Source organism: Ischnura elegans, chromosome 8, assembly GCF_921293095.1.
Source record: "Ischnura elegans chromosome 8, ioIscEleg1.1, whole genome shotgun sequence".
In the NCBI taxonomy this organism is placed as follows: Eukaryota; Metazoa; Arthropoda; class Insecta; order Odonata; family Coenagrionidae; genus Ischnura; species Ischnura elegans.
The window spans coordinates 18,952,661-18,968,189 of record NC_060253.1 but is presented as its reverse complement, the minus strand read 5'-3'; the positions used below and the strand labels follow the sequence as shown (position 1 = coordinate 18,968,189).

Here is a 15,529-nt window from a genome sequence, read left to right as displayed (position 1 = left end):
TTGCCACAAACCATGACCTTTCCCATATTTTTTTGCTAAAATTAAATCATTTTATTTCTTGTTCTGCGGGGGATCCCCGTCAAGTAAAAAAAATACCATAGAAGGTGAAAAATCTTCCAATGAATAGCGAAAATGTTTTAGAATATGAGAAGTCTTCATCCTCTGACTCAGAGTGGGATAAAAATTGGTATGCCTTTTTTTGAGCAATAATAAATAGTTTTAAAAGGAATTCTTCTTTATTATTCCGCTGCAATGACCAAAATTTCAAGTTTAAAAGACTCAATAGCAATTTTCAATCATCACTTGCCTTATTAAAAGCTATTAGATAGCTACATCGCTGCTAACATTAGAATAAATTCTATCTTTCCCTTGATACTCCCGCATCAAATTTTCGAGTTGCCCTTGGGAACTACGGTTCCCGCATAAGGTTTACCTATTTTTTAAATTTTAATTGTCCTACTAAACAATATTGTGGAAAGAATCATCCTAAATAATGCTAATTGTATCCTAAAAATACACAATTCTTAAAAAGTGTCATTAATTTGGAAATACTTTAGACTACAGCGATTTTTGGCCAGCTTTTTTCGATTTCAGCCCATTGTGCGGCGGCGGCAGAGAATTTTCAGAGATTGCCCGATCCCTGCTCGATTGTTGTGTGGAATACATTTCCAGCACAGTATCCCGTCCGTCGGATGGGACGTTCACCCGTCTTAGTACCTTATTAGGTACTTACCTTAAGTCCCCTTACTACCTTTCGTTAAGAGGAAGGTAATTCCGACGCCAGGTTTCTCTCCTCTCTTCCTTCCATAACCTTCGCTCATGGCGGAAATGACCTCAGCTGTCTGTCACCACATAATTTCGTCGAATCTAAAAAATTTCATTGATTTGGCAACATCTCATGTAATGTAAAATAGCAAAATTATTTGCTAAATACTCAGGATATGGCCACCGAATCGGTTTGTTGTCTTTTTTTACGGTTTGATTTTTAATTTTAGCAGCATTTTTTTCATTTTTAGTTTTTTTAGTGCTCTGTAAATTGGCATTCTTGCTGTGTTTCTAACACTTTCTTTAAAATAAAAATGAATTAAAAAATAAATAAATGCACCAAACGTCTTCATATCCAACCCATCACTTCGTTAACCCAACATAGAAACTGCTTTTTCCTTAGTATGCCCGCGTTTTCACGCTGCGCGCACGGAGGGATGAGGTAAGTCACGTGGTTTGCGGCTTCCAGTCTTTGTCGCAAGGCCCAACACATCTTCTTAATCTCGACGAAGAACTCACCAGAGGAGTGTATGGGCTCCCTCGTACCCAACTTGTGCTGTGTTTGTTCACAACCTCGGCGGAACAGGAACGAACCCATTTTTAGAAGCTAACACATCATAGCGTCTTCCAGAGATGCATTTGTTTTAGTGCAGTGACTGTTCAGGAGCAACGGAAAGAAAAGCGAATCGGTTTTTTCGAAGATCTCACCTTCGTCTCACAAGGATGGGCCTTCGATGAAAGCGGTTGAAGATCCATTGTACCTCCAGGAATGTGATATTATCTTCGCACCGACCGTCTGTGTACGGACGCCTTTTCTCATCGAGTGTCAAGCAACAATCGATCGAAATCGATCGAATTGAAATCAAGGGGATATCCTAGGCATTCCTGTAGCAGGTGGGTGAAAGTGAATAGTTGAAAGTGTTTCGATATAAAAACCAAGAGCTCGACTCCATGGGGCCTGAGGGGGCCCGTGCCCCCCCAAAAACTCGTCACAGATGTGAGGAAAAAATGTGTCAGGCTTGTTGATTTTCCTCGGAGTGTCCAGATATCGAGATTTGAGTGATCAGGGTTCTAATTTTGATCATCTTCTAAAATTCTTGAAAAACTTAAAATTCACTACTTATAAAATTTACCGGGGCAAGGTCCCCGGTTTGGGCCCCCCCAATATTTTTTGTTAGTCGGCACCCCTGCCAAGAGGACCAGGGGCGCAGCTAGAAATTAGGGCTGAGGGGGGGGGGGGGGGTAAAGGTGCAACACTAACACCGGGATGTGTGGGGTCTCGTATGTCCACCAGGATAAGCGGTAGGTGCGAGATTAATAAATTGCGGAATTTTAAAGATAAATGGCTCAAAATGGTGAGTTTTACGGCTTTTTGAGGGATGTTTTATCCATCCTTACAATTATCTGTTTGTAATATCAACCCAATTAAGTAAAATGGATTAAACTTAAAAATTTCTCTGAGCTGTGGGGGGGGGGATTTATCCCCCAAAACCCCCCCTCGCTGCGCCTCTGAAGAGGACTACATATGAGAGACCCAATTCCATCCCATAGATGGCTGATTCCTATTGCCACTTCGGTCGCATTTTCATTGGCTTTCAAAATTGTCCGCGGGCGGTGATCAGTGCAATGAGATCCACTGTTTTCCAATATCTTGCAGTAAAATGTTCGTAATTGCGAGGGATAGCACTGAAAAGTTATTGCTTTGATATATCAAATCATCGTGTTTATAAATTTCTGTTAACTCTCCCAATAATACCTTATTTCCTCGTGAAACTCGGATCACAATGTTCGTCAGCGACGCGAGTGGTGACTTTTGTAAACCCATTTAAATGCGCGGTGGGTGACAACACATAAAGAGATCGATTTGTGAATCCTCTTTAGTAATATTCGTGATAAAAACGATGCTGCAATGCTATGGGACGCATGATGTTATGCGGAGTAGAACGTTTTTCGGGCTTCCTATCGGGTTAAAAACTGCCCTGAAGACGATGGGCTACGCGCTCCTCGAAATTTTGGCGACGATGGTGTTGTTAACCCGAGCGGAAGCCCGATAAAGATTTTGTGCTCGCATGGCCAGGAAAGAGTTTCTTCGTGTATAGGAGTAGAACATTTTGAGTTTGGAATAGTTCATTCCGCAAGTCGAGGGCGGAACTGTGGTGTTCGCTCTTTTACGATTTGAATCGCTAGCTTAGAAATTAGTTTTGTGCTTTCAATGATTTTGAATTTCCCCTACTAATCGCCGCGGCATGTTTGGAGCAAGCTTTATCTCTTAATTTACGGAGCGTTATCATTATTATTTTATTAAAGTATTTTACTGGTTGAGGTAGGCATTTAAGATTGCAGATTAACGCGGCCTGTCTTCCCTCCGAAATTGGACTTCTCTCCTCAATTCGCAATACTAATTGTAAGGCATAAAGCCTAGTCCCTTTCATTCAGATTTTTCCCTTCCTTCCCATCCCTATCATACCTTATGTTTAGGTGTAAGATGTCCCAAATCAAAATAAGTCTGCCAAAAGTAATTTTTTCGAGGAAGATCGGATGAAATGTAATCGGATTTTGTGGCATATGGTCTACAATTTATGCTACTGCAATAGTATCAGCGTAGTGATCTTTGTAGCCTCAGGAACTCATCAAGAATAGAGCATTGAGTCTAAAAATTACAGTCGGGAAAAATCTTAAACACGTTCATCTTCCAGGGGGGCAAATTTGAGACAGTGCATTTAGCGCTATCTGGCGTTTTACAATCAGATATAAAAATTATAGTTTTATAATATCTAAAATTTCGTTCAGGTTTTACTTTATATCATTTTATTTAAGGTTTCAAAATTTTGTAAGAATTCTTTATCCGAATTGTCTATAAAAATCACAATGTCGTTTTTAGCGCCACTTGCTGCAACGAGCTCTTTTCCATGAATAAGAAGAGTAAATTATTAGATTCTTAGCAGGGAAGAAAAACCTTTATAATCTTAAATCGTCGCGTTGTTAGCGAAGATAGAGAGAGAGGGGGGGGAGAAAACATCTTATTTCGTAATCCCGTCACAGAACATTGAACAAAAATTTATCACACACTAGGAGGCTACTCAGCCTCATTCTATAAATTTACAAGTGAATAATCGTCCGTATTGCGCAAATTAAACAGCATTTAGAGCACCATTTTATAAGTAATACCTACAATCAAAACAAGAAAAGATAAAGTGATACAAGCAAATCAAAAATACAATTAATAAACTATTACAGAAACAATTTTTTAAACAATATGCCATTTGTACAATGCATTAAATTACATTCATTTCATATAAATGTATAAACTAATACAAATACATAATTTCATAGGCTGATTTAGGGGAGGGGCTCGGAGGCACGTGCCACCCCCAGACGCTTTAAATATAGGCAAGATTTTAATACGGTTATCATTACTTTCGCTTTGTTTTCTGTATTACGGAGGCTCAATTATTTAATTTCGTATTAATAACTTTCGTGTTGAAATAAAGAGAATATTTCGTACAGTAATTGTTGCATGTTGTTTTTAATCTCAAATATGAGAAGACCGTTTGCCTGTCGAAGCCTTGTGCGCCCTCCTCAGAAAAAATCCTGGATCCGCCCTTGCATATTTTTGTATCAATATACCGAACATATTATTAAATTACATTTATTGTGGTATGGCGGAGGTGCGCCGTGGAGGGACAGGCTACTGGTATATTCAGGAACCTGTCTCCTCTGCCGCTTACTGATCGCACGAGATTGGTGCCATATTGAATCATCCTCTGAAAGGAGAACACATCACCTAACTGCCACGCCCCTGTTAAGTACTTAATTGGTGTCATATTACATCTTATAAATTTCAGAATACTCTTGCGTGTGGAAATTCCACCAAACCAAGCCCAAGGTTCCCCTAAATCGTCGGCAAACTCGTGTTTTCCCAGGGAAATCAAATTATATGTCATAATTTCAATCCGATGCACGACCTCTAAAGGATGTCCGGTTGTACCCTAAGGGCATAGCTGAATATGAGGATGAAAAGTCCCCCCTCCGGGATTTTTTTCGTACCTAGGGCATGCGATTTGAGATCAAATAAGACAAACCTACCCACACTTCCAGCCCGCTAGAGGCCCACCACCTAGCTCGAAAATACGATTTTCACTCTTTTTGCGATATCTCGGTCAAGAAAGCATATATTTTAATGCGGTTTGCGGCATTTAAAAGGTTATTTAATGGAGCAAATGCCCAATTTATTTTCAAGAATATTTAGCGGGAAAAGGAAAAACAGAGTCAATATGAAAATTTGTAACGCATGTTTTCATGAAATATTTTTGAGAGGGCCACAAAGAAAAAATGTTTCCCGGAAGCGTTTTTTAATACCTTTCGGCTAGTGTATGGGAATTTTTTTTTAGGAGATGAAACATCGTGAAGCAAAGAATAATATGCGATTTTGGCCAATTTTTCCTGTTTTCTCTATGTTCTGGCGGTTCTGGCCTTCCATAACACCCTTTACAGACCATTTTACAAACATTTCGTCAAAAGTAGAGAGACCCATAATGTGAGGAAAGATCTGGTACTTTCCCAGCGAATGGACGGAATAAGGCTTTCTCAGATTTCAGGCTGGGTGATTGTCCATTTTCTGCGATACTTTAGAGAAAATAGACTCTCTAATCCGGCTGGAAACCCAAGAATTCCTTATTCAGACTTACATTTTACCGTATCTTGGCATGTCAACTCGAGGTATTCGTGGTGAAAAATCGTCGTCCTTAACCCTATAGCGGATGAGTTGGTGACGTCACGAGCACAAGCCGAGCGTCCAGCCGCATCTCAGAAACTCTTATGCAAGGGCCTCGCGTGGTTCTTTTTGGTATATACTTTTGTAAATGGGCACTTTCAGAGGGTACGGGTGAATCCACAGCTCTTGCTCACAATAGGAGCACACTGCTACATAGTGTATTCTTAGCTTTCGAGAATGGGAATAGTTCAGTGGGCACTATGTAGGGGCTTGTGAATCATCTAGTAATGCATCACTGACCTCTTACTTAGAACTATTGCAATATGAAATAAATACCAATGGCCATTTAATTCTGTCATCTAGTGAATAATTTTAAGTACAGGCTCAGGGAAACTAATAATACACTTCTTGTAGACATCTGGAACTACGATCCTACAGTTCCCACTACATACATGCTGCCTCATCAAGTGACTCTTCTATGAGTCTATCCTATGTCTTTCCTTCTTTTAGTTCTAGCAAATTTACTGACTGTGCTTGTTGTTTACTGTCCACAAAAAATTGGAAATATATATAATAATATAGTAGAAAAAGCAAATACATAATAATCAATAGAAATAAATTCATTGCTTTTTGCAATAGAAGAAAAGAAAAAAAATATTTAAATTTACAGAAAAAAAATTACATATGGACTATTTGTATCATCTGTTCAGTCATCTTCATCATTCTTAAATGTATTTTTTATTCAAAAATCACCAAATGTTCAGGATGTAAGTTTCTGCTTAAGCAAACAGAACTCTATGCTCACTACACAAACAAATGCTCAAAAAAATGTTGACCTGTAAACTGACTGGTTATGGTAAGCATGGTTTACCGGGACACTGGAAATGCTTAATGCTAACTCACTATATGCTGTGAATATACATAATGTCTTCCAATGCTTGTCCACCTTACAAAAATAAATCATGGTGTTGATGTGCAGTAATGGGTGAGTTCCACCGAGGGGCAGTCTGGGGTGATAAGGGGCCCTCATCTGGGGCTGATGATAGCAATCTCCTTCACGGGGGAAAAATGTCCGGAAATGAATTTCGACTCTATTCTGGCTCTTAAAAACTAGGTGAAAGTTTTAAAAAAATAGCAATTTCATAAGAAAAAATACTATGGAAAAAGAGAATTTCATTGCTTATAAAATTTAAAAATGTATTATGGTTCTATTATCCAGTGGCGCTGCGAGGGGGGGGGGTGGTTTGGATAAAACCCCCCCCTCAGAGCTCAGAGAAATTTTAAGTTTAATCTATTTCACTTAATGGGATTGATGATATTACTAATAGAATAGTGTACGGATTAATAAAATATCCCTCAGGAAGCCGTAAAACATCATTATCATTTTGAACGATTTATCTTAAAATTCCTCAATGTATTAATCTAGCACCTGCCGCTTATCCTGGTGGGTATTCCATAACCCCACATCATCATCATCATCACTGGTCAACATCGATTTGTTTAACGCCGACGAGGCGCAAATTAAGGGACAAGTCGTCTCACTACGGTTCATTTTTACCTTCTACCATCTTCTGATTTATATTATCAAAGATGAACGCCCTCCTAGCAGCACAGGTGGGATGAATTTTGCTGCATTCGAGGCGTTGGAGGGGGAGAAGCGAGCGGGGAGGGGACGGGATCGGCTTGCTGCTCTTGTATCCGCGACACTGCGTGGGCGTTGGAATATTTTCTTTGCGGGCGCGGACTCAAATTAAGCATTGTATGGCTAAACGGTGGCAGTAACTCAGCAAAATCTGTAGGGAATGACCATAAAATATTATATTTTTCGAATTTTGACCCTTCCCCCCTAAATTGCATTTGAGCGAGGGTCAGGGGTTCACGTAGAGGTCTCAAATTTTTCAGGCCTTATTTTTGATCGGTCCCACAACTTTTTTTCATTGGGCCAGATGGATTTGAAAAAAATCAATTTTTGCGATCTGCCCTATGGGAGCATGTGCCCCCTCCCTTCCCTCCCCCCATCCCCCCCGATGCTAAAAAAATGGACAAAATATTTAACATGTTTGTCATTACGCTTGTTTTTTTAATATATTAAGGAACCTAAATCATTTAAGCCTAGAGCCCAAGTGAAGAAGACATATTTGCTGGCCATTGGTTATTCGCTAGACAGGCTCGAAAAAAAGCTACACCCAAGTGGGTAAGAGGCTCGAAAACTGTCATTAATATGTATGGTGCTTATTAATATCATCATGTTAAAATTAACAAAATATTTCATACAGTAATTTTTGCCTGTTGTTTTTATGTCAAATATGAGAATACCACTTGCCTGTCTGAACCTTATACACCCTGCCCCCAAGAAAAAAATCCTGGATCCACCCTTGTCAACACTCCAAGAGAAATGAGCTTTAAGAAGAGCGTATTCGATGGTCGGAAGGGGACGAGGGAGTATTTCATATTATATTGCATCTTTGAGCCCATACAGCTCAATTCCCCCCCTCCCTCATCACTCTGATTGTTCCTAGAGCTAATATTTGAGCTCCCACCAATCAGCAACAAGTAACAGCAGAAAAGTTCACTTTGAGAAATGACTGAGCTGCTTAGTAGCAGTCGTGTTCAGTGGGAAATTCCGCAGCTGCTGTGAAAGTGCTCTGAACCCCTTTCCTGAATGCACACAGTGTTTCTTTCTCTCAATGAGGGCTTACCCCTGAACAAGAATGTGAATCAAAACTCTAAATGTTGTACTGACTCATTAAAAGTGGGTAGCTAATTTTGCAGTCGCAAAAGAGTTAACCCTTATAGTGCGGGAATTTTTTTATACGTTTTTCACACTGACTGCGGCATTTTCCCAAAATGTTTATTGCGACCAGGATATCTTGCATTTGGGCACTTTCTCTCACCATAAGGATCGCTAACTCTACCAGAGCAGACCTCATGGGAGGGGTTACCTCCTACGCAGGGGGTCTCTTCTTCACTGGCTGGCAGCTTAAATCATGAGCTCCCGCTGCCCAAGGGTTAATGCATTCAGGGTGAACATTTAACACTGAGGGAAGGTATGGCTTGTAAGAGTACAACAACACGGACTACACAAGGTGCAGAGTAGTTGAGACATGGTTTCCTGTTTGGTAGGAGGTAGTGACGTAATCAACTTATCTGCTAAAGCTTTAAGGCCACCAATATTTAACTGCAAATAGCTCAAGAAATAGGCAACAGGTCAAAAAAAAGACAAATTACAGGTGTTATATATTTTTCAAACTTTGTCCCAATAGGTAACAGAAAAAAAATGGGGAACAAGGTGAAATTGGTTGAATATTTCAGCATTCAAGAAGTGAATTATGTTTTAGACTAATTCAAGACTTTTTTTCAGGACTGTCTTCCTTGATTCCTACTACAATTTTTCTTATTTCCATCATAAAACAGGTGCCGATGTTCAACTGTCAAAAAGTCTGTTCAGCTAGGCCTTACAGAAAAAGACGTTGTTGCTTAACGGGAATATCCTTCTGATTATGGCAGCCATGAGACGAAATGCTATTGTGGTAAGAAATCTGAATGTCTTTGGTCACTGCTAGATATTATTATCCCTGAAATTTTGACTGTAGCTGTTATTTAAATGTAATTCATGCCTATATTCCGGAGAGTAGGCATGTATAATTGATATTAAATCCTCATTTTTTTTGGGCAATTGAATCATAAAATTGTGTTAAATGCCACAGCCATGGTGAAATTTAACTACCTAGTGCCACATTTGACAGCATTGATGTTTGCCAATTCAAGATACAGATTCCATTAAATTTAATTCATCTAAATACTTATTGATTAATAGCTGTAATTATTTATTGGTGAATGAAGACTGGCATAAATTTTTTGATGTTTTGTACTTTGACAATCTTAGCATTTTTAAATATTATGATATTGCTTTAATTTTTTCCGAAATTCATCATGTCATAAAGCATGGATTGAGGATCATGACAATCAAGGTTGTTTTTTTCAGTGAAAATTTGAAACTGTGCATATTCTCTTTTGTGTAACTCCTGACACCATAAGTGATGACCACAAATATGTTTTGAATTTCCTCATAGACCATTGTGGAATTTATTTGTTTTTTTTTTTAATTTAAAGTTGAGTTAAATATTCATTCTAGACCTTCACGTCTGATGAAACCTTCCCCTTAGGCCAGGCACATATATGGCTACAGCCAGTTGGGAGGGAGGGTTAATTTTGGGGACTCTGGCCCTCCCTGAAATGTTTTCCTGCACCCCCTGAAGCAAAATTCTGGCTAGGTGCATGTCTTTGGCGACATTGATCACTCTCCACTCCAAGAAAAATGCTCACTCATCTGAATCCAATAGTTTTGCTTACAGGCAGCTCTCTTCTTCGATTGCTTCCATTTTGAACCCATCCTTTGGTATCTTTGGTACTCTAGCATCCTTTGAGTTCGGGGATGTTCTCTTGGAGTCGACATTACCGCGTGTGTGACTGCTCTTCTTTGTGTTAGTTTGTGAGTGGAATTTCAACATAGTGAACCCCTTAAATCCTTGAAAATGATCCTTACCAGTCGAGAGCACATTTGTGAAGGATTTCCGGCTGAGAGATAGGCCAACAGCCAGAAATTTGCTTTGGGGGAACTTCGGTAGTATGAAAGTTGCTCATTCTGGCTTTTGCTGTCAGTTTGCACACAACGGAAAACCATAAATTCCATCAAATCAGCTATTCATCTAATATGCATAATGCAGAAAGCTAAATTAATTTTTGGTTACTGGCACATGTGATTTAAATTTGTACAGGGCTGCTTTGAAACTGTTATTGGTGTTTTTCTTGTAATGTTCTTAACACATTGCTGACTGCAACATTACAGAGGTAAATAGAATTATGCTGAACACAATAAGAATTAGACTGGAAAAACTGACCAGCAGCATTGTAAGAAATGGTGGTCTGATGAATATAAGCAATGAAGGACAAGTGGATGGAAAGAAAGGCAAAGGAAGACCTCAAATAGCTGCGAAGAACAAATGACTTTGTGAGCAGTCACACTCTCTGGTTCCAAATTATACACACATACATATATGTACGCCGAGAATGACATTAGGCATGAAAAAATTATTTGGCTTAGCTGGGATTTAAACCTGGATCTCCCAACTGCCTGCCAGCATACCTAGGTGTGGAACCCAGCCAATGCAAATGATTTTTTCATGGAGAATGTCATCCTATGTGTGCATATATGACTTCAAATAGGTTATGAAGTATGAACTACAAATAAAGAGTAAACAAAGATGATGATATTTATTAATATAGACATGTTTGCTGAAAGGAAAATATGAGTGGAAAGCTGCACCAAACTCATTTGAATATTGAATTAGGGGCTCATTTTTGAGAAGCCCTATTAAGTACATAATCATATTAATATGTTAGAAAAGTCAGGTGTCATAGAACTCCTTCACCTTCTCATCTTCTCTCCTTGTGCTGGTTTCACCCTTGATTTGTTCCCATTTTTCACAACTACTTTTTCATGCATGCAACTTTTTCAGGTATTGGTGCTGTTGAGTTTTTTAGAAAGAACATACCCCTACAACTTGGATTACCAGTACCCAATTGTTTTTGAGGATCCCACCATCAATCATGAACGTGAAACATATTTTGGTCACAGTGTGCTCTTGTATGCTTCGAGAAACTCAAAATCATGGTGAGTAAATTCATCAATTCTGCCTGCATTAATATTTTTGGCATTATACACTACTTCCTGTTTTAGTTCAATACCCTATATTATGACAACCAATCACAGATACTAAAGGCTAAAACCTACTGCTGCTGGTAAAATGATGTCCTTCTGTACTTTAAACTTTTGTATATTGTGGCCGATTGGCATGGTACTGTCATAAAGTGTTGGACTTTTAAGAGTAATTTCATTTGCTTTGATGATACATGTGCTTATGCTTATGATTGATTCAAAATACCTGTTCATCAATCAAATAACAAACTCTGCACACCCTAAAGTAACCCAGCTAGCACATTATAAGTCATTGAGATAAGGCGAAAGGAAGAAATAAGGAAGGTGCTTATAAAGTTAGCTTGTTATGGTTTCTTACGGCCAGGCCGACAAACATCCAGACAAACATCCATCTGACCGGTAATCTCGAGATCCAGATGTGAATCCCAGCAAAGGCAAATGATTTTTACATGGTGAATTCCACCCTTGATTTAAGAAACAGTTATCTCATTTTCAAAGTAAATCATGCATCAACATAAGAATCAACTGGCCTCTAATAATAATATATCACATCAATACAGGATAATGGTTGGAGCACCAAGAGCCAACTCAACATATAGAAGACACCAGCAAGTTCATGAGCCAGGAGTTGTTTATCAGTGTCCATTTTGGCCTCCTGGGAAATGCAAGCCCCTCATCGTGGATTTGACAGGTAACAAAGAGCATTTATGCATTCAGAAACAATTTTATGATGCTGAAATCAACTACAAATAAGTCTCTCAATTTGGCAATGAAAATGCTCCCCGCCACCTGCCGCCATATGATGTCTTGTATGGCTTCTCATTACACTGCGGGATAAAATGTTTGGGACATATGTAGGCATACAGGGTGGAGAAAATTTGTGTCATGAATTTTTAACCCTTGGTAGCTGATGACAGCATTAGCCAAAAATACAAATATGTATGAAATTTTAGGTCAAAAATGTGTTGCCTGCCAGCAATCACAACATGGGAGCAGAATCAAAACTAGGGGAGAGGGAGGAAAAGATAGCTGTGGTGGTTCAAGTTGTAACTTTTTTTCACATAAAAGGTTAATAAAACCAACATTTTAAGGACATTATGACAGTAATTTATCAGTTTTTATAATTACAAATTTGCTTGAAAAAATAATGTTTTTTTTCAGTTTCATGTCTTATGCTAGTACATATGTATCATTTTTCTTTAAAAGGAAAAGGGTCTAGCAGGTTAAGATGGTGAAAAGTGCCCCCAGAAATTTAAAAAAATAAAAAATATACATTAAAATTACATCCAAAATTATTTGTTTTCCCAAAGTTTCAGGCCTTAACAATGGATAATAACTAGAGATGTGCGAATAGTATCCGCGAATACTCGAATACCTCGAATATTAGAAAGTATTCGATATTCGAGGTTTCGAATAGTTATGCGAAAAGTACCGCCTCGAATACCTCGAATACTTTGAATTTCACGTCATACACTGTCGCACGCACGTCGTTGGTAGTTGACTCGGAAAAATGTAGAGAACTGTAGTCATTTAGTGCTCGCCTCGCCGTTTCACGCAAGTTGACGAATTACATCAAATTCGTGGATTTTAGCGGTGAAAAGAGTTCGACGAGGGGAACCGAAAATGGTCGGGTGAAAAAATACGAAAATCCCCTATTCCCCCCACCAGGAGAACCTCAGTGCCGTGGGATAGCAACCTTAGGGCATTTCCCACGATCCGCTATCCCCCTCCATTCAGCACTCGCCTCACCCACCCTGACGCTTTCCTCTTCTCCGAAATCAAACAAAAGGTCCCAGCTCGCGCAGGGATCGCATTACGAAGACCCCTGCTTCGAAAAAAATATCGAGTTACAAGAACAATAAAAACTTGTTTCACGCCCTCCCCCCTTTTCTCACCCACTGACCTTTTTCTGGCTACCTGCTTCGAAGTTCCCCATTTCTGGAGGTCGACTGCTGTGTGAGTACCGTGGGATACTTACATTAGCGCATTTCCCAAGATCCGGTATCCCTCTCCATTCAGCACTAGCCCCCCCCCTCTGAGGCTTTCCTCTTCTTCGAAATAAAAGGTCACAGCTCGCGCAGGGATCATTTTACGAAGACCTTAGCTTCGAAAAAATACCAAGTTACACGAGAACAATAGAAACGTGTTTCGGGCCCTCCCTTTTCTCCCCCACTGACCTTTTTTTTCCTACCAGCTTCGAAGTTCCCCATTTCTTTGGAGGTCAGCCGCTGCATGAGTCATCTATTAGCACAAAAGGTGTCTAAGAATGACTTTCGTCAATTGATGTGACACCTTTATTGAATTGAAACATTAGTAATGTGCGCGTAATTTCAAAAAGAATAAGACCAAACACGACGTATTTCTTAGTTTATTTATGCATTTTACGCAAAGAAATAAATGTCAAAATACGACGGAGACTTAGCATTCTGGCGAAACTCGATATGAGCAGCAGAGCTTCTCGGAAGTTGATGCGGTATTTTTTTCCGAAAGCATATATGTATCAAGTTACAATAGGGTAGTTTCCTTCATCAAAGAAAACGAAAGGCATTGATTGCGATTCGTTACCCACCATTAGTGTATTCATAATACACAAATTATTTGGTTTTTGAAATACCGGTTTAGACGAATGGCAAGGGTCAAATTTTATCCTCATTTGAAAAAGGCCAGATTGGCGCCCATGCGATTCCACTCCACGTGACGTCACACGGACCTAGTTTCTACACGAGAGAATAGGAGTTATACATCGTCCGAGGTTACCAATGCATGCATGAGGCACAGAGCTCAGGGAAACATGTCTTAATAATCACCTATTAAAACTGGCTAAGGTCGGAAAGTTTTCTTCGTTTGATAAGGTATTAATAAACCATTTTTAATCCAAGCGCTACCAGCCAGCAAGGTACTCAGCTACCCGCTAGCATCCTGCGTCCTATCAGCGCTCAGAGCCTCGATCAAGGTCACCTCACAAGGCGGGAGGGGGAACCAGAAATGCGTCGCACTGACTTTTTCCCATCATTCCTACTTACGCGTCGCGTTTTCGCGCGCTTGAAATTTTTCACTTTTCATTTTATCGCGAAAAATAGGTATCGTCGTTTAAAAATCTAAAAGCGTGAAATACGTATTCCAGGAGTAATAATCTTTCGATTTAGGCAAAAAAAAATAATAGGAAACCACCCTATTAATGAGTGGTGCTATAAATCTTTATTGTTACAGTCCCAGACAAAGGGATATTTTCTCAGAATATTTGGTTTCTCCCTGATAGCAATTCCAATTCATCTTCTTATCTCGTGAGAACTCCCAAAGATGGACTGAAAATAATTGAAGAAATCCGGTGGAATAGAGCTTGTATTTTGCAAAATGCCTCAGATTGTCAGCTAGCACTTGGCAGCAGAAGTGGGGGTAAAGCGATGTTAGTTGAATTAATGATATGCCCAATTGTTTCCATAAAATTAAAATATTCATTAATCAGCTAAATTCCTGTTCGAATCATTTAAAGGAAATCAAAATTACTCCCCAAAATCTTGTTTTGCTTGCTGCATAGGCAACCGAGTCAAACATTCCAGCATTCATCATTTAGTATTCGAGGTATTCGAAATTCGAGGTATTCGAATATTCGAGCAATGATTTAATATTCGAATTCGATATTCGAATTCGAGAAATCTGCTATTCGACCCATCTCTAATAATAACCCCAAAAAAATTGAAACACGATTTCTAGTTTTTTAACCATATCTCCAGTTTTTATTTTTGTAAAATCGTTATCTTGATTTTAAAATGTAAATACAATTACATTCTACCATCCTGATTTTTTTGACCGAAAACTAAACTTTTACATAAATTTGAAATTTTCAAAATTAAATTAAAAAATTTAGGAAACAATAGACACGCCGAAAAAATATATGTATGTTGTTACCCCTATCTTGAAGTATAATCTTAATTTTTTTCAGATTTTTAAAATTGGTGGAACACGGTCAAAAACACAAATAAATGCTTTGCACCATTTGCATCTATGTATTCCAGAGGGATATTTGATTTGATTGTTGAGAGCAACTATTGTGCAACATATGAATTAATTTTTAAATTGCATACCCATTCTATTTCTTGGTTTTACAAATATACCGTTTATAACTTCATTGGTAGAGTATTACATTAAAGTCAATGTCTACAAGGAGACAGAATATGGATAAAAATGTGTAAGGCGTGGCATTTGCTGCATGGAAATAATCGCACGCAAAAAGTTACTTAACACAGCTTAGTTTATAAAGGAATTTCTAAGGAAATTAATGACGCGGCCTTGATCAATGATGTTTTGTGTCGTAAATGGTGTACCAGAGT

The 15,529-nt window shown here is 38.8% G+C and overlaps 1 protein-coding gene across 1 annotated transcript in view; it reads left to right on the top strand.

Moving 5' to 3' along the window:
- Positions 1-1,264: 1,264 nt before the first annotated feature.
- The window catches only part of LOC124163602 (integrin alpha-PS4-like), a 97,993-nt gene continuing 83,728 nt past the window's right edge, over positions 1,265-15,529 (top strand). Inside the window, exons 1-4 of the mRNA XM_046540619.1 lie at positions 1,265-1,659; positions 8,894-9,009; positions 10,999-11,153; positions 11,759-11,889. Coding sequence (XP_046396575.1) covers positions 8,980-9,009; positions 10,999-11,153; positions 11,759-11,889 — 316 coding nt within the window. The 5' untranslated portion in view covers positions 1,265-1,659; positions 8,894-8,979. The remainder of the gene's footprint in view (positions 1,660-8,893; positions 9,010-10,998; positions 11,154-11,758; positions 11,890-15,529) is intronic.